Genomic DNA, 19,760 nt, shown 5'->3' on the forward strand with positions numbered 1-19,760 from the left:
ACCACGACCGATTAATTTCTAACGAAACTTCAATCTTCAAACGCCAGTGCAATTCCTTTTCCTTAAGGAAAATGAGTTTCCTTCATCGTCCTGTGTCCATTTTATTTCTTTTCTTATTTTCTAATTTAATATGAATATTTTCCCAACCCATGTCAATTAAAAATGGGCCGGGTACGGGTCATTTGTAGTCTTACGGTTGACAGGCCCATTGTAACTGAAAGCTGGGCCTACCCAATTTTCACCAGCAACCAACCACCTTTGCGTCAGATCTAAAGATAATCAGCGTCGTCTTCACTCTTCTCAAACAAAAACTCATAACGAATTCATAGCCCAAAAGAGAAGGAAAAGAAAAACAGAAGAAATATATTTATGTATTCAGAATAGAATAGAATTGAGATTCAATACAGATTTTTTTTTCTTGCGATTCAAATATAGAATTCGAAAGGTATATGAATCGTTCATTTAATTTAATTTAATTTCCTGTATTTCAATCTTTTGAATTAGGGCTATTTTGATAGTTTATCTGAATTTTTGATTTTCTTACAGTTCGATTGTTGAAGGGTAATGGTGTTAAAAGAGCATTAACTAAAAGAATTGCAGCTGTATCGGATCGGATCGGATGGACAAGAATAAGAGCCGAACCGATCTGCTTGCTGCCGGTCGCAAAAAGGTAACCATTTCCGTACTCTTTTTTATTTTGCACAGTTTTAAAACACTAGATGGGTTTTTACCATTTGACTAAGCCTTGGTGGGCACTGGGCAGCGTGATTCGGTACCTGGGCTGATGGGAGGCGAAGATACCTAGTGAAATAGCCGGTGTGTTCATGCTATGGCTGTCCAACGGGACGGGACGGGACAAAATTAACGGGACGGGACAAACGGGATGAAACGGTAGGCCCATCCCGTCCCGCTAACAAACGGGACGGGACGGGACGGTAGGCCCATCCCATCCCGCTAACAAACGGGACGGGACGGGTTCGCGGGCCTTAAATGCCATTTTAAAAAAAATTATTTAAGCATTGAGTTTGACAATGTATATTCTTTTGGCAATGACTAAGTTTTTAAAGTTTACAACATCTAGTTTTTTGACTTATTCAATAAATTTAAAAATTAAACAAAAATTAGGAAACTAAGTAAAGAATTATAAAATATTAAAACAAAAGACTTGTAATAAAATATTCTAGCAATTATAAATATATAATAGAGTTATAATTTATTTAATATAATTTCGAGTGTAAGAGAATTCATAAAACAAATTCAACGCTTAGAGCCTTTTATTTTATTAATAGAACTTTCAAATCTCACATACAAATATAATTCTTTTGAAGAGCACTATGCAGCCACCTTCTAGGAAGGGTTCTGTTTGAACTTTGAACTAGGCCTCTTAGTAGCCAATAAAAAATTATCATACTAATATTTGTAAGCTCCTATATAACTTCGTTGTAACTTATCTATAATTTCTCTCGGACATTGTTCTGGAATTGGCAATGTTGATTGATGTTCCATGAGTTCCATGCCGTCATCGCTCCCAGTGCTAAGTATCTCATTGTATTCTTCTTCTTTCCTAGTGGTTAATTTTTCAAAACCAAGATTTCTTCTTTCTGAATTAATCCAATCTCTGAATAATACGGAAATCTCTAGGCTGTCCTCCGCTAATGAATGTCTATGATCTCCGATTTGAAATCTTGCCGCGCTAAAAGCACTCTCCGATGCTACTGATGATGCTTGAATAGCAAGGATATCTCGGGTCATTATGGAAAGTGTTGGAAAAGCCTTGCCACGCTTCCTCCACCATGCCAAAAGTTGTTCGTTGCCTTCTTCGTCTTTAATACTTTCCAATCCTTGATTAAGATAAGAATCAAGTTCATCATCAATAGAGGAATCAAAACCTGTTATATCATCCATATCTTCCCATAGAACTTCTACTCTAGACTTAGAAGTAGAAGGAGCAGTTTCACTGCCTGTTGTTTCCATAGATTTATATTTATCAAACATTGATCTAACATAAGAATATATGTTTGCTTGGCATTCTTCGAGAGATGGTTGTTCATTTTCTTGAATTGCTAAATTCTCATAAATTTTACGAACAAGTCCCTTTGCACCTCTTAATTTTAAAGATGGGTTAAGTATAGTAGAAATTAAATAAACTTGGGGAATAGGGAAAAATACTTTTTAAATTTTGCAATCATTTCATTAATGGCCGGTGCATAAGTTGGATTAGTTTTATACTTACCAAATACAATAGAAATTCCACAAATATACCATAATATTTGTGTAATAGTAGGATAATATATACTAGAAAATTGTTTTGTAGCATAATAAAAATTTTCTAAAAATTTAGTAAGCTCTTTGATCTGATCCCAATCAGAATCAACAATTTGATCAGCGGGAATACCATTATGCATATTAAATACCTTTTGTATAGGCACCCGATAATCATAAGCAACTTTAAGCATTTCATAAGTAGAATTCCACCTGGTACAAACATCTTTTGGAACTTTCCTATATGGAAGGTTAGCACTAGCACATTGTTGAGCAAATTCACGAATTCTACTCGCTTTATTAGCCCGAAAAATATAGCCGCAAGCATGTTGTACTTTACTACAAGCATCAGAAAATAAATTAATACCATCTTTTACAACCAAGTTAAAAATATGGCATACACATCTAACATGAAAAATTGCCGGATTAATTGGACAAAATCTAGTTCTTAAACTAGTTGCTGTAGTTGTGTTAGCAGAAGCATTATCTAAGGTGATAGTTAAAACTTTATCAATGAGTCCATAAAAATCAAGTATTTGTAGAACAGTAGTTGCAATATATGCTCCAGTGTGTTTTGAATCAACAAATTTATAACCAATAATACGTTTTTGCATGTTCAAGTGATGATCAACCCAATGACATGTAACAGTTAAATAATCACAACCATTAGGACTACGACCTATATCAGATGTGATGGACACTTTACAATCTAAGTGAAAAAATACACAACGAATATACTGAAGATATTCGGTTTGAAATTTAAAAACATCATTTCTAACTGTAGTCTTAGGAAAACCTTGAAAAGAAGGATTATAAGTTTCTTGTATATAATGAACAAAAGCAGGGTGAGAAGGAAAGGTAAAAGGTAAGCCACATACAGCTACCATTTTTGCTAAGTTCTCACGATCTCTATCTTTGTTATATGGGCGTAAAATCGTACCAGAAGCAGGGTCAAGCTGTTGTTGTAAAAAATTAGAACCCCCGCCAGATATACTAGGAGTGCTAGTACCAGTGCTAGGATCCGGTATTTGTCCGGCTTCTATTTTAGCTTGTATCCATAAAGCTTTGTGGTCCCTACCTAAGTGCCTAGATAAGCCCCCCGTCCCACCACTTTTGGTGTGCACAAATCGTTGCTTACATATTTCACATGTAGGGGGCCAAATATGGCCGTTTTTGGCCGTTGGGAGTGGGGGCCAAATATGGCCGTTTTTGGCCGTTGGGAATGGCTATTTTTGCAATTATAGCCGTTGCCCAACGGCTATAATTTAAAAAAAAAGGGACGCGGGACGGGACGGGACGGGATAAACCGGACGAAATGGCCATCCCGTCCCATCCCGTGTCTCGTTTAACATGGGGACATCCCGTTTAAAATTAAGTGGGACGGGACGGGACGTCCCGTCCCGTTGGACAGCCATAGTTCATGCCAGCTGCTAAGCTGTAAAAAGCACTAGGTGGATTTTTCCCATCTACCTTGCGGGCTCGGGCACAATTACCTGGTATGCTGATGGGACGTAGCACATACCAGGTGGAATAGTCAAGCTGCGCACAAACTGAACCAAATACCACCATTATAAATAGAGGGAAAAAACAGAGAAAGAAACAAAAAACCTTTGAGAATTGGACAAAGTTTCCGCTTGTGGGAGGTAGCAAGTAACCTGATGTAATAGTTGAGTTGTGTTCAAGATGGCTCGGACACCATCGCCATTAAAAGAGTTGTTTGTCTAAGCTGTATAATTGCAGTTGTAAAATATATAAAATTAGAGAAATCAGAGAAGTATAGCCAATCCTAAGCCTAGATAATAGATGAGGATTTAGTTGTACTTGAAATAGTTTAATGATGATGAATCTTCTTAATACCTATGTTGCTCGTACTCTCCGAAAATGTCGCCAGGTGCGTGTTGGATCCTTCAAATGTAGTGTATTTTTGGAGGATCCGAAACGGGTGCTGCGTCATTTTGGAGAGTCCGCGCAACATAGCTTAATATGGAATTCCGACACCTGCTCGTGATGTATAGAGGAAAATGAGGAATTTGGAATGAAAGAAATAAGAGAATATTCCAGGATGTTGAAACAATTTTAAATTGCATCAATTTCTTTATCAAACTTCATATATTATTTTGGTGTAAAGAGGAGATAACTACACGTCCAGATCATTGAGATAGTAGATGACTGTGGGTAAATTTATGTATCGATTTTTAACACCTACTTGGTGTGAGATGGATGCACACCAGGTTAGATAGGATTAGGAATGAGGTTATTCGCGACAAGGTGGGTGTGGCCCCCTATTGAGGACAAGATGCGAGGAAGCGCGGCTTAGGTGGTTTGGTCATGTTAGGAGTAGCAGCACAGACGCCCCAGTGAGGAGGTGTGAGAGGTTGACATTGGAGGGCCTACGGAGAGGTAGAGGTAAGCTGAAGAAGAAGTGGGGAGAGGTGATTAGGCAAGCCTTGCCGCAGCTTCAGCTGACCGAGGACATGACCCTTGATAGGAAGGTGTGGAGGTCGAGGATTAGGGTAGTAGGGTAGGTAGTCTAGAGTGTTCATAACAGTAGTATTCGTACGCAGTCTCGCTTTCTGTTGATAGTAGATTTTTATGACTAACCGTTATTTTCTTTCATTGTTGATTACCTTACTATCTTGTTGTTTTTATTCTGTTTTTATATGACTTTTTGGTGCCATCCCTTCTTGTCTATATTTTTATTAATGTAGTGCTTATGCTTTCTTGAGCCGATGGTCTATTGGAAACAACATCTCTATCCTCACAAGGTAGGGGTAAGGTCTGTGTACACACTACTCTCTCCAGACCCCACGGTGTGGGATAATACTGGGTATGTTGTTGTTGTTGTTGTATTGTTTTATCCCCAAAAGAGAAAAAAGCAAAAGTTGAAAAGCATAGGTACTAGATACATCACTCCATAGGGGAACATGACCGTAAATCTGAGCTATTCCCCTCCTGAGTGAAGATAGGAAATCTCTGGGCTATTCCAACTCTTTGAGCAAAAGTTGAAAAGCAATAGTGTGTTTGCTGCTTATAATGTTTTTATTTAATTCTTCCCAAAAAAGAAATACTTTAAGCAGCGAACACTTAAGGCTTATATCTACTATACGCTCGTCCCAGCATGCTTTTCAAGCATAATACTTTAATCAAAACGTTATATATCTCTTGCTTTATGAATAATAAAAAAATACATCTCTTGCTTTATGCTAGTTATGAAAAATTGGGCTATAAGTAGGGTTATCAACCTTAAAAGCTCTTGAACTCTTTTTACTCCTAACTGCACTATCCACACGATAATTTCTATAATTTGTTGAAACTACAAGAGAATTGGGGATTTTATCATTTTTTTAAATGGAGAATTGGGGATATGATCATTATGAGTGGTAATATAGGATTGCCCTAAAATTCTACTAAATTATTCTTAATCCTTACTAAACCCAACAATAATTATGAGTTGATCTCGAAGCTAGGAAAACTCATGATGCAACTCAACCCAATCTCACAAGATTAGAGTTTAACGTTTGTATCTCGCCGATCAAAAAAGAAAAATATCTTACTTTCGAGTCTTGAAGAATCATGATCTTGATTGGGTTCACCCTAATATTCTTTTCTTCTTTCCATGGACTGCTAAGAGCTGTCAAAAATCTTTAATATACATTAGGGTTGAAGCTTATATAGTTACAGTGTAAAAACACAAGAAAATCTCGAAAATATCGCACCGGCATGGGATTTACAGTGGTGCTTTAATTCTCACGTGCGCTGTAACCCTCCGCTTTGCATGCCCAACTACCCTTGTTTTACCGCATCACCATACACTTCTTCGGGATGAGGTAGCCTTCTTTACTTCGGCCATATAGTCTCAGCACTCTCTTCTTCCGGGACTTGTTTTGTGGTGTGAGGCATTACAAGCTAATAAAGTTTGTTTGGTATGTTCTTTTATTTATCAAGATAATTTAATGAAATATTTATGGTCTCTCTGTGTGTATGTGTGTATGTAAACTGATTTGAAAAAGAAAATTATGTCTACATAATTTTGGAAGATTTCACATGTTCATGGGTGACTCAATGTGTTATAGGACTTATGACACTCATGTCTTGTGCCTGTGCTAGTATTGGAGGAAACTCAGATTAAAAAGATTTTATGGCTTTCATAGTGTTCTGTATGATCTCTTTCGTAAATTAAATCTATTCCGATTTATTCAGATTTAATTAATGTGATATTCTTATGTTTACCAGCTTCAACAATTTAGACAGAAGAAAGACGGTAAAGGTGGTAAATCAAGTAACGCCAGTAAATCTGGCAGTGATGTTACTCCAGATCTTGTTAACGTGACGGCAAAGTCAGATCAAGTTCCTGATGAAGAAAAACCACTTCACAGAGGTGATGGCACTCCTACTTCCTCGGAGTCACTTACCAGAAAGGATGTCTCAGTAACACATGCTGAAGCTCCTCCTCTTGATGAGTCGCTCAACGTTGAAACAGTTGAAATGACATCAGCCAGTGGCAAGCTGGTAAAAGAGGATGCTGGTGAACCTGAAGCTTCTTTGAATTCAGATTCTGGTGATCGGGATATTGTTGGTTCATCTTCAATTTCTGAACATGCTAATGCCAAAATGGTAATCCAAGATGTAACAGACGCGTATTTGGAAGCTCCCAGAATTATTGCTTCTGATGTTTCCGCTAAAAGTTCCACAACGGATGTTCCTGTTGATTTCTCATCTTATTCCAGTGCTGATGAAGCAGTTGCTCACCAAGTAGAAGTGGAAAGGCCGCATGTATCGGAGCAGGTATCAGATGTAGGTTGTGCCTTCTCTCTTGACATCCATGCCCTTTTGCATGTCATATATCCAATTGTGTGTATTTGCCTATAATGAAAGTCTCATTGTTGCTGGGTAGGGACAATGCAGGAATCACATAATTCAGGTTCGAAGCAAGTTGATTCAAGCAGTGAGGTAGAGATTGAAGGAGACAAGAAGCTCCCTTTGAACGAATCAACTGAGACTTCTATTAGCCAGACAGCCACTCTAGTGGGAGATGAGGGCAATGAGGAAACAAAAGCTGAATACATTCAAGTCAGCGAGCCAAATAATGTTCTATCAGCTGTTTTAGCAACTCAAAATGCAGAAATAGCTGAGGACAGTGGTAGGCATCCAACTACTCTTGATTTTTTACCTGAATGGATGAACTCTCTTTAATAATTTCTCAAATGGTAGGTCATCAGATGGAAGATGCAGCTTCTGGTTTGCACGAGGAAGAAAAACTAGAAAGGCCTTCGAGTGCTGGTGAATATGAAAATTACAGGGATAATATTCAAATTTCTGACTCCATAGATATTGTTTCTGGGGATTCTGTAAAAAATAAAATGGTGAACATCTCATCGAGGTCAGATGAAAGTTATATTAGCTTGTATCAGCTGGCGGAGGTGGTACGAGACCTTGATGAAGATGGCTTTAGGTTCTTGCTCACGTGCAGAGAATCAGCTCCAAATGCACCTTCTTCGAAGCTTTTTGACGATTTTGAGAAGCTCAAAGAACAGCTATACCTAGCAAGTCTTGTAAAAGATGTCTCTTGTTTGCAGCTAGCTGAAGAGTCAGAACTTCAGATGGAACTCAGTCGTCAACATCATACATTGACTGATCAAATATCTGCGGCCAAAGCTTCATTGAATGACCTTGGAGAGAAGAATGATATCCTTGCTGATCAGCTTGCGCAGTTGAGAACTGAATTTCAATTGATTGTATCTGAAAGGGATGGCCTCCAAAAGCAGGTTCACGTTTCTAAAGGTGAGGTTGGAGAACTTTCTGAAAGAATAAATGAATTGCAGACTAATTTGGATACATCACTTGGTGAAAATGCAAGTCTGTCTTCTGAGATGGTTGACTGCAGGAATTTGGTGGCAACTTTACAGGTTCGAAATGAGAGCTTAATAGGAAGCCTTAATTTGTTATCTGAAGAGAATAAGAAGCTTTTGGAGGAGAAGGAGAATCTTGTTTTTGAGAATGAAAAACTGAGAACAGAGCTAGCACAGTCTAAAACTTTGTTCGGATCACTGCAGTTGGAAAATGCAGAGTTGTCAGAGAATTTCACTTCTTTGAGTGAGGAGAAAAGGAAACTTGATGGAGAGAAGGAGCACCTACTCAGTGAGAATGAGAAACTGCTCACTCAAATGTCGGATCACAAAAATGTTGTGGAAGCTCTTCAGGTTGAGAACAAGAATGTAAATGAGACCTTGATATCTGTAAAAGAAGCAAAAAAACAGCTTCAGGAGGAAAAACAGTCTTTGCTCAGTGAAACTGAGAATCTAGGGTTGGAATTTAAGGAGTCCAAGTCTCTAGCTGAAGCTCTGCAGATGGAAGTGGCCGAAGCAAAAGGGCATTTGATGGAAGAGAGAAACAAGCTTGAGGAGCAGAATAAGTATTTTCTCTCTGAGTCTGAGAAACAGTCATTTCAGTTGGCAGAATATAAGAACTCGTGCAATAAGGCGGAAGATGACCTGAAAGACTCAACTCTGCGTATTGAACAACTAACCGAGAAGAACATGCATCTGAAGAGAAGCTTGGAGTTGTTTGAAGTGATGAAGACAGAGTCACCTAACCAAAGTAGCTTTGCATATCAATCTAGGGAAGCTGGACCTCAACTTGAAGTTTCTTGCCAGTCTAGCTCTGCACCCGCAAATCTGATTGATGATGATGGTTCAAAATGGTTTGGAGTTATGAAAAGACACGAGGAGGAGGCAGAGAGAGTACTTGAAAAACTTGAGAAAGCAATTGGAGATATGCACTCTCAGTCAGCTTCTATGAGTAGGTCATCTGGTAAAGCGGTTTCACCTGGTGTGTCAAAACTTATTCAAGCTTTTGAGCCAAAGGACCATGATGACGAGCACCACCCAGAGGAGCTTCAGTCATTTGAAAATCAAACAGATGGAGATCCATATGTGCTAATTCAAGGGCTAACAAAAACATTAAGAGCGTTGCTGAAAGATTTGGTGTTGGAAGCTGGCAACGGCTACCAATTTCTTGAGGGAGAGAAGAGCTGCAAAACAGCTGCTGTGGTTGCTGCTGAAGAACTCAGGGCCAAATGCCAGTCTCTGAATGAACATATTGATCTTTTGGAAGGAGCAAACGTTGAGCTAATGGTTTTCAATGAATCTTTAGGGGGATGTTTCTGGAATGCTAAAGAAAAGGAGGGAGAAATTAGGGTCCTAAATGAAGCTTTGCGCAAGCAAGAAATCGCCGCAAAATCTGAGAACAATAAGTTAAAGGGGAATCTTAGCAGCTATCAGGAAAAACTATCTATTTTGCAAAATCAGCTGGGTGAAATGCGTGAAAGCTGCAAAGAGATGGGTTCTGATATCTCTAATCAGGTAGAAGCTCTTTATAGGGAAGTTGCTGACAGAGGATCAATACTTCGAGAAGAATGGAACTCTACAATTGATCAGGTTTTTCAGACACTTCGGAGGCTAGATTTGTCTGTTGAGACTGTTGGCTCCTCTTTGCCGTCAAGAATAGACCATGGTCTAGGGTGCATAAACTTAAGTAGCCGTACTGCTGCATCTATAGATGCTGCCATCAATGTGATTGAGGCATTGCAGGATCAAGTTGAAGCTTCTCGCCATGAGTCAATGAGTACCTCCCGTGAAGTCAATGAGAAGTTAGACTTCTTGCAAGTTGAAAATGAAAGGTCTGCCAGCCTTATGCATAAGATTTATAGTAACCTCAAGAAACTTGTGAATGAAACGCCAGGGCATCTACAAGAAGCTGAAGTTGACGATCCTGAGAAATCAGTAGATCTTTCTCATCCTGGTGCTTTTGATTCCCTACTGGAGCAGTTGCAAAGGTTTCTTGATGAGAAAGCACAAGTTGAATTTGTAAATGGAAAACTGAAGTCTGAGTTGATGGCCAGGACAAATGATTTTGAAGAACTGAGCAAAAGATCCCTTGAATCCGATTCTATTTTAAAGATGGTTCAAGTGGTTGAAGGAGTCATTGCTTTGGATAGCTTTGAAACCAACGTTAATGACCCAGTATCCTGTCTAGAGTCCCTGATCTCTCTCCTAGTTCAGAAGTGTAAAGAGGCAACTGAACATGCGAGGTTGTCCAGGATGGAATATGCTTCCAAGGAAGCACAAGTGATTGATCTGCAGGGACAAATGGATCACTTGAGCTTGTTACTTGTTCAATGTGAAAATGAAGTTGTTGTCCTTAGGGAAAGTTTGAAGAGAGCTGAGGAAGAGGTTGTAGCTATTGGTTCGCAATATCAAGAGAAAGTTGCTGATATTGAACAGTCTGAGCAACGGGTGTCAGCTCTAAGAGAGAAGCTTGGCATAGCAGTCACCAAAGGCAAAGGTTTGATTGTGCAGCGTGACAGTCTTAAACAATCTCTTGCAGACACATCCTCTGAACTGCAGAAATGCTCTGAGGAGTTGCAATTGAAAGATGCAAGGCTTCAGGAAGTTGAAATGAAACTCAAGACCTATTCGGAGGCAGGTGAGCGCATGGAAGCTTTGGAATCTGAACTCTCATACATTCGCAACTCTGCTACTGCATTAAGGGAGTCATTCCTTCTCAAAGACTCTGTTCTTCAGAGAGTAGAGGAGATTTTAGAAGATTTGGAGCTTCCGGAGCATTTCCATTCAAAGGATATCATTGAAAAAGTTGATTGGTTGGCAAAGTCAGTTGCTGGGAACTCTTTGCATCTGGCTGAATGGGATCAGAAGAGCTCTATTGGAGGATCATACTCTGATGCTGGATATGCACTCACTGATGGATGGAAAGAGGCGGCACAGTCAAACTTGGGATCTTCCGAAGACCTTAGAAGAAGATTTGAGGAGCTCCAGGGCAAGTTTTATGGGTTGGCAGAACAAAATGAGATGCTTGAACAATCCTTGATGGAAAGAAACAACCTTGTTCAGAAGTGGGAAGAGATCTTGGACGGGATAGATATGCCTTCACACTTGAGATCTATGGAGCCAGAAGATCGGATTGGTTGGTTAATGCTTGCGTTTTCAGAAACTCAAAACCAGTACAACTCTCTCCAACAAAAGTATGATAATTTTGAATCATTATTTGCATCAGCAAGCGCTGAACTGGAAGAGTCACGCAGAAAAATATCTGAGCTTGAGAATGCATATCAATTGGTTGTCAGTGAGAAAGAGTTGCTTTTGAAGAATTTGGAGTCTCTTAACTTTGATTATGAGGAAATGTCAAGGAAAACTGCCCAATCTGACATAACTAATGATGATTTGCGGAGCAGAGTAGGTGACTTGCAGAAGAAACTGAACGAAATGCTTGGAGCAGAGGAGCGTATTCATCATCTTGAAGGTGAAATAAGAAGATTAGGAGATATGGTCAAAGATGTCCTTCCGAATTCTGAGACAGATGATGCGTTATTTAGCTCTGGTAGCACTGAAGCTTTGGAACAGTTACTTAGGAAGCTTATAGAGAAGTATACCGCTCTTTCTTTACCTTCTGAGTCCGAGTCAACACATGAGCATGTTGATAAAGGGGCTGATCTCTCTCATGAAGAAAAGAGAGAAAGTAATGTCAGGTGTGCTGAAGATGCAGATGGAGGTGCTCTCAGCAGAAAATTGGAGGATGCTCTCAGCGACTTGTTGTCCTTGAAGGAGGAGAGGGAGAATATTGTGTTGACTAATCAATCATTGGTTCGTGAACTTGAAGAATTAGGTATCAAAAATAAAGAAATGCAAGATCTACTCAGTCAGGAGGAACAGAAGTCATCTTCTTTAAGAGAAAAATTGAATGTTGCAGTTAGGAAAGGCAAGTCCTTGGTGCAACATCGGGACAGCTTGAAGCAATTAATTGAAGAGTTGAATGGTGAAGTGGAGCGCTTAAAATCCGAGATCAAGTTGCAGGAAAATGCTATTTCAGACTATGAACAAAAGAAAAAAGATTTATCTGTATTCCAGGAGAGGATAAAGACCGTAGAATCTGAGAGCTCAATCCTGAGAGATCAATTGGCAGAAAAAGACTGTACCTTGAGCATGATTTTGAGTGCTCTGGATGATGTTAATGTTGGGTCTAACATTGGTGATCCTGTCGAGAAGCTAAAAACTGTTGGGCAATTATGCCATGATTTGCAGTCAGCTCTTACTTCTTCCGAACATGAAGCAAAAAAATCTAAAAGAGCAGCTGAGCTACTTCTTGCAGAGTTAAATGAGGTGCAAGAAAGAAATGATGGGCTACAAGAGGAGCTAACAAAGTCTCAGAGTGAACTCTTTGAACTGTCCAAGCAAAAAGAATCTGCTGAAGTTGCCAAACATGAGGCTCTTGCACATTTAGAAAAGCTATCTTTTGCTCACTCAGAAGAAAGAAAGAACCAATTAGCTGAAATCACGATGCTAAAATCTGGTGTGGATCGGCTAAGGGAGGATCTATTTGTATTTGACCGTTTGCTCAATGATGTTCTATCCATGGATTTGGAGACTATGCGCAATCTCGGTTCTAGTATGAAAGTATGCCTAGAACCAACTGATCAAAATCACTTTTCTCTACATGTGACTGATGCTTCAAGTGGCCTTAACTTTGCAGAAGCGGAAAACAAGGTACCACAGTTTTATGTCATTTCATGTCACTTGTCTTATTTTGAATGCTTATAAATTTCTTTGGGGCTGAGCAATATCAACTATCAAGTCTATCACTTTCCAGTTGTTCCATGAATAAGCTAGCAAAAGATTATCAAGAAAATAGCTTACTTCTTTCTGCGGGTTGATTTGAAGATTTTTCATTTTTTTGGAAAGTTTAAAAATTTCCAATCAGCTTTTTAACCTAGTTTATATGATGATGTGGCATCTTTGAATAGTTAAGAATTTCGATAATCTAATTAAGGCTGATTAAAAGTGGATTTCCTCTTAACATTGATTCTGGGCTGGGAACATACATTGTAGGACATGCTTCACTATTTGAAGTTTGCTAAGGTAGTTGATCTCCAAATATTTTGGTGAAGGAAAAAAAGATTCTTATTTTTTGTGGGACAAGGAAAGGAAATACATTATTTCGTCACACTTTTCTAATCTCCCTTGCAATTAGTATAGAAAAATAAGGAGAAAATGACTAGTATAAGGTCCAGAATCTCTTCCTATATGTCTGAGAAATTTACCAGACATATATTAGTAAATCTTGTTAGCGTCAGACCTTGTGAAATTCACTGGTACTGATACATAGCAGTTTTTGTTGATTTTGTACCAGTGTGTTCCCTTCTGATCTTGTAGTACCAGATGACTGTTCTGTATTACACATTTCCTGCTTCCATAGTTTGTTCTCATTGCTTTCTATTGTGCTTTTCATCCTCATCTGTCATTCTCTCCTTAAAGAATATTCTAGGTTTTCACAGATCTTTTTCAACTTTTTGTTTCAATATATATTCCTCCTCCAAATGCTTAGATGATGGAGAACTGAAAGGACTATTGAAGTAAGAATGTTTGTGTACTTGCTGCAGGTTTTCAATAAAGAAATTGGTTCTATCAACGTAAAGTTAAACAGGCATTCCCATTTATTGCATGAAGAAACTGCCCATATATCTGAGATATTAAGAACCATACATGAAGAAATATCCTACCATAAGCAGCACTCAAATTCGTTGAAGACAGACGTGATGCGGTTAGAATCTATTCAAAAGGAGAAAGATGCAGAATTGTTTACTGTGCAAAGATACAATGCTATGCTTTATGAAGCTTGTACCACTTTGGTCATGGAAATTGAAAGCAGAAAATCCGAATTGGCTGGAAACAGCTTAGCTACTGGAGCTTCCAAAATCAATTCAGTGTATCGAAGTTTAGCTGAAGGAAATGATTTAGCTGAGAAGACTGACCAGTTTTCTGAGGAAGGTATTAGGTCAGTAATAGAGAAATTATTCATGGCTGTGAAAGATATTATGAGTCTGCAAAGTGATATTGCTGAAGTTGGCCAAAAGGATATGAGAGCTGCTATATCAAATCTTCAGAAAGAACTTCAGGAGAAGGATATACAGAGAGAAAAAATTTGTGCAGAACTTGTTAGTCAGATTAAGGAAGCTGAATCTGTTTCAAAGAGTTATTCACAAGAGCTTCAAATAGCAAAATCTCAGATGAATGATTTACACAGGAAGGTGGACCTGATGGAGGAGGAGCGAGATTCTCTGGCACACAGGATAAAAGAACTGCAAGATCAGGAGTCCAGCTTTGCTGACTTACAGTTAAGAGTTAAAGCACTTGAAGACATGCTAGCTGCAAAGGAACAAGGTGATTTTATTGAGCTCAATTTCCAGCATTTGAAATTTTGAACTTAATTCTTTTGTTTGTTATCAGCTTTCAACCAAACTCTGACTTCTAGAAGTATTTTCTATTTTGTATGACTATAGAAAATGAGGCACTGATGCAAGCACTCGATGAGGAGGAGGCCCAAATGGAAGACATGACAAACAAGATTGAAGAAATGGAGAGAGTCCTACTTCAAAAAAATAAAGATATGGAGAACCTTGAAGTTTCCCGCGGGAAGATTATGAAGAAGCTTTCTGTTACAGTAAGCAAATTTGATGAACTTCATCAACTATCTGAAAGCCTTTTGTCTGAGGTTGAGAATCTTCAGTCACAATTACAAGAGCGAGATACAGAGATTTCTTTCTTGAGGCAAGAAGTTACAAGATGCACTAATGATGCAATAGCTTCTGCTCAGATGGGTAGCAAAAGAAATACTGATGAAATCCGTGACTTTTTGTCATGGGTTGACAAAATGATTTCCCGAGTCCAGACGCATGATATGAATTATGATGATGCAAAAATTAGCCAGATCCATGAATATAAGGAAATGTTAGAGAAGCAGGTCGTGTCTGTGGTATCTGAGCTGGAGGATCTGCGTGCACTGGCACAGACGAGAGATTTAATGTTGAAAGTTGAGAAAGATAAAGTAGAACAGCTGGTTAGGAAAGAAGAATTTCTTGAGAACTCTTTGCGTGACAAGGAATCTCAATTAACCATGCTTCGAGGGGCCAGTGACATGGGGCAACTAGTAAATTCTACGTCGGAAATTATAGAGATAGAGCCAGTGGTATGTCATTTCATTTATTTCGTTCTATTTCATCAATTTTATTTTTTGGTTCCATCAAGCTGCCTAACTGTTTTATAATTGATAATATTACATATCAGCCAATTAAAGTGAAGCATATTAAAAGATTTATTTGTTTTGTAGATACTTGTCTTCAAAATCTGAATATGCTTGATTACTGTTCCTTATTCTCCATCTAGTAATTAACTAAAACTACGACAAAGATCCAGCATATCAGTAGTACAAGAATTAGCAAGTGATTTGTTTCATATTATCATCATATACCTATTGGATGAGCTCTTGTACTTTGAACAAAATCGTCTATTCTATTGTCAGTCTTGTACAGACGCCTTAGAGGGAACATTAGCTTTTGATATGAACTAGGTCAAACTGGAAGCAGGTAGGATTTACATTAAATTAGATAAGCCAAAGGGATTTACATATCAGTGAACTGGAAATTTAAAGTTCATATCCGCAATGAGGTGAAATGTAGGACATGAAAAATACAAATGCCAAATGCTGCAAGATTTTGTGGCTCTCCGTTACCAAGATTTCCTGAAAGAACTGATTCAGGGGAATGTACGTACCTTTCCAAAAAAAAAAAAAAAATGATCCTGGGAAATTTCTGGGAAAAGCTAGCAAAAGGAGGAATAGGTGCTCTTGAGAAAAAAGAAAGATGCTAAAAGGTGTGGGATATATTAGAATGAGATCATGTCTGCCGATGATTCTCAATAACTAAACAGACTGCCGTTGTCCTCCTTTGGTGGAAGGAGAACGTGGGAAGGATGTGCTAATAAATGAATTTCTGAGGATGCTTATTGAGTCTGCTCTCCACATCATTCTGTTCTAAGTATATATGTACTTCATGACAATCTTTACTAAAGTTTGAGTTCTGGAGGAAAACAATAAAGTCACTTCCGACTTAAAAAAAAGAATCACTTCCCAGGAAATCTGGAGCTCTATATTTGATGTGAGAGTTTCCGGAGATCTTCTTCTTGAGGGAAATTAAAGAATCACTTCCCAGGAAATCTGGAGCTCTATATTTGATGTGAGAGTTTCCGGAGATCTTCTTCTTGAGGGAAATTTTTGTTTGGATTATTGTGTCTAGAGAAAAGTTTTAGAAAACAAATGTGTATAGATTGGTTCTTTTGGAGACAGGAAACTGTAACAATCCTCTACTATGTAAAAATATGGACCATTGCTTCAGTGATCCTAAAGAAATACTAATATAGACTAGTATTGATATTTTAACATCAAACAATATTACAAAACTTAAGGAAGATAAATAGTTATTTTGCATTTTTGGACAATAGCAGAAGATGGAAGGGATCATTAATGAAGTATATATTTAAAAACAAGTTGAAAAAGTGAGGATCAAAATGATAACCTTTAAAAGTTTGGGGGCTGTTTGTGAAGTTTTGTTTGGGTTTGGTTTGATACACAACAAAGACACACGGTTTCTGACTCTCTGCTTTTCCTCTTATCCATTGATGCGGATGGTCTAACTCATCATCGGTTAGAATCTGTATGGTCTACTCTGGGTTTTAACTGGATTTGGGCAACATTTGAACACAGATTCTATTATCAGCCTTTCACATGCCCAAGTCTCTCTTTTTAAGGATGGCTTCATTATATACATATGTAAACTTTTTTGAGTTTTGATTTCAGAACGAATGAGTACACATTCTTGGATGACGGTAGTGGTAGTAATGATTATCTAGTAGTGCTTGGCTAATATGGATTATTATGTGTGACAGTGACCTTGCGTTTAATCGCTGGTTTTTACAGGATTTCTATCAATATAATATAACAGCAAAAGGAAGTTGAAATGTATTTTCAAACGTTTATGATGGTAGAGAAAGTTAATTTTTTCAGATTCAAGATGTTGAATACTAATTTAATATCACCAAGCTATGGACCTGTAGTAAGACTCTGCTTTGTATAGAAAGAATTGGAAAATGATAATAGCATGCTATGGATTAGCCCTGAAAGGTCTTTGTATTTCATCTCTAATAATATCTTTAGTATTATGTGGCTAAGCATCATGTTCTTGCAGCTATACTTGGCATTATTGTTGTTTTTTTGATCGGTGTACTTATTGGCACTATTTTCTTCTGCTCTTCAAATGCAGGCCAACAAAAGGGTAATGCCTGGAACTGTTGCATCTCAAGTTCGCAGTTTGCGCAAAACTAATAATGACCAAGTAGCTGTTGCTATAGATGTGGATCCTGAGAGTGGGAAACTAGAAGATGAAGATGATGATAAGGGTAATGACTTCTATTGCTAGTATATTTGAAGAATCAACATTGAAGTGTGATTGTTTGATAACATTCTTTTTGATTGGTAAACATGTTTACTGTATTCTATTATCTTGTTACTCCGGTTATATAGTAAGTTGACTCCAATATTGATTCTAATGTCAAATGGTTGGAGGTTGAGCTTACTTTCACTGTGGTTGCGGAAGGCGGCTTTGTTAGGCTGTGGCATAACGCATGAAGGTTTTTTCAAACATCATATCTTCGTATAACATTTTTTCTGCTCTTATATAATCTCGATGGTTTCGCTTCTTTAACCTTGTGTTTCATGCTTTGTCAGATCTCTCTTTTATTTTGCTTATTCTCATTCTTGATGGGCACTAGATTGAGTTTTCCTGATGATAGATAATCTTAGAAAGACATTATGTTGTTAAGAAAGTACTCTGATGATTGGTTGACAACTAAATTCCTTTTTCTCTTTTCTTTCCTTTCCTTTTTTCTTCGGGGTGGTATGTCACAGTAGGTCACAGGGTGTGGAAGAGGGTATTGTTTTTTTTTTTTTCATTTGTATATATGTGGTTGTAGAGCTTTCTGTTAGAATCTTTGTTTGTATTGAAGATGAAATCCCTAGATTAGTGCTAAATTTACCTGTTTTGTCTTAGTTACATTCATTCCCGAAGTCTTCTTCCCCTTATACCTTTTGAAGGGTGGTTTGGTTGGTATTCACATCTTCAGACTGCTGATAACACCTTTCTTTCCTCTCAGCTCATGGTTTCAAGTCGCTAACGACATCAAGGATTGTCCCACGGTTTACAAGACCCATAACTGACATGATAGATGGTCTATGGTATGACAAATTTCATCCCTTGCTTTCATTTTCTATGCATTTGAAATTTTTGTTATCTAACAAAAGCCATATTGTGTCTGAATTCTAGGGTATCTTGTGATCGGACATTAATGCGGCAGCCTGTTCTACGGCTTAGTGTGATCATCTATTGGTTTGTGTTGCATGCTCTTCTTGCGACATTTGCAGTATGAGAAGAATCGGTCAGTTCTCTCATCTCGTCTCCCCTCCTTTTGTTTTCTGTTGTACCTTGCTCCTAGTATTGGGTTGTCTTTACAGCTTTCTTCTTGCTGTATGTGGAGAATTAAGTCGCCTAAATAAAATGATAATAAGATCCTCATTATTTTAACTTTGAATTTGAAGAGACTGGAGTTTAGGAATCTTGGAATGCAATTATGACTGCCTTGTTTAACTAATCTCTTTCCAATAGTGAGAATTGAACACCTAACATGCCTTAATTTCTTATCGAGTGATGAAATACAGTTTGCTAATTGTTTCCATATTCTGCAGGCCCGTTGTCTGATTTTCTCACTGTGATTAGTTGTGGAGTCACGGGCAAGATAGTGCACTGATGTCTTCACAATTTTCTGTAAATCATCCAAGTTAGTTTGGCTAGATTTTGGCTGATAATTCATTATTTTGCTCAACCAGGAATTTGTGATTTGTTATGTTTTTTTGTGAATCACGTTCTTGGTTGTATTCATATAGGCAATCCATAGCAGTGTATCCAAATATGAGATTTCATAGCAGTAGGGGCACATGGATGGAAAAATTAGATTAGTGACATCACAATCAAAGATGTGTAACCCATTTGTTAACAGTTTTTCTTAATAAGAAATGTGTAGGTTGCTTCTCGTACTACAGCATTGTTTTTTGTCCTTTAGGTTTTAGGTTTGGGTGCAGCCACATACAGGAGAAATTGAGCACAAAAATGTTGGAATTGACCTCTGTTAACATGAGTTCGATTTTGGTGGGGATTATATTATGATGAAATGGGAAATTATGTGAAGTGTACGACTTTTCTTGTCCTTATATTTTACATTCATTAAATGTTTCATGTGAGTGATCATACTGTTTAGTTGTTTAAAAGACATTCTTGGATGGGCAGAAGCTTTGCAGCACTGAATTAGATGTATGTAAATCTGGATCTTCATATTGTACCTACTGACCATCTATTTACATTTTCCTGTTTGCTACAAAATTTTAATGCTGTTAATCTCCCCGTTTATACTATATACTATACAAAATTTTATGTTAGGTCAACACCCCTAGCAGTCCCAATATAAGTTTTGGCACCTCTCAAGTAGGATTAAATTGTTAAAATGTTCTCCTTTTGCAACTTCTGTATTGAATATAACTGTCGT

At 37.9% G+C, this 19,760-nt stretch overlaps 1 protein-coding gene across 9 annotated transcripts; it reads left to right on the forward strand.

Annotated features, from left to right (window-relative positions):
* The first annotated feature begins 265 nt into the window (after positions 1 to 265).
* On the forward strand, positions 266 to 19,405 carry LOC107832755 (uncharacterized). Of its 9 annotated transcripts, none has more exons than XM_075230657.1 (11): positions 266 to 445; positions 547 to 670; positions 6,496 to 7,060; positions 7,168 to 7,402; positions 7,474 to 12,821; positions 13,715 to 14,495; positions 14,615 to 15,300; positions 17,429 to 17,564; positions 18,318 to 18,399; positions 18,488 to 18,599; positions 18,907 to 19,405. In XM_075230657.1, the coding sequence occupies exons 5-10, from the start codon at positions 7,482 to 7,484 to the stop codon at positions 18,588 to 18,590; spliced, it is 7,128 nt and encodes a 2,375-aa protein (XP_075086758.1). In that variant the 5' UTR covers positions 266 to 445; positions 547 to 670; positions 6,496 to 7,060; positions 7,168 to 7,402; positions 7,474 to 7,481; the 3' UTR covers positions 18,591 to 18,599; positions 18,907 to 19,405. The 9 variants fall into 9 exon arrangements, with proteins under 9 accessions (XP_075086758.1, XP_075086756.1, XP_075086753.1 ...); XM_075230655.1 differs by having other exon boundaries at positions 6,496 to 7,056; positions 7,157 to 7,402; XM_075230652.1 differs by having other exon boundaries at positions 6,496 to 7,056.
* Positions 19,406 to 19,760: the final 355 nt, after the last annotated feature.

The sequence above is a fragment of the Nicotiana tabacum genome, chromosome 15 (assembly GCF_000715075.1).
Source record: "Nicotiana tabacum cultivar K326 chromosome 15, ASM71507v2, whole genome shotgun sequence".
NCBI lineage: Eukaryota > Viridiplantae > Streptophyta > Magnoliopsida > Solanales > Solanaceae > Nicotiana > Nicotiana tabacum.

Excerpts from the sequence above, each read along its gene's own strand:
- LOC107832755 (XM_075230649.1), top strand. The coding sequence starts at position 620 with ATGGACAAGAATAAGAGCCGAACCGATCTGCTTGCTGCCGGTCGCAAA. Across the intron at positions 15,301-17,428 it reads TTATAGAGATAGAGCCAGTG|GCCAACAAAAGGGTAATGCC; the intron begins GTATGTCATTTC and ends CTTCAAATGCAG. Across the intron at positions 17,565-18,317 it reads AGATGAAGATGATGATAAGG|CTCATGGTTTCAAGTCGCTA; the intron begins GTAATGACTTCT and ends CTTTCCTCTCAG.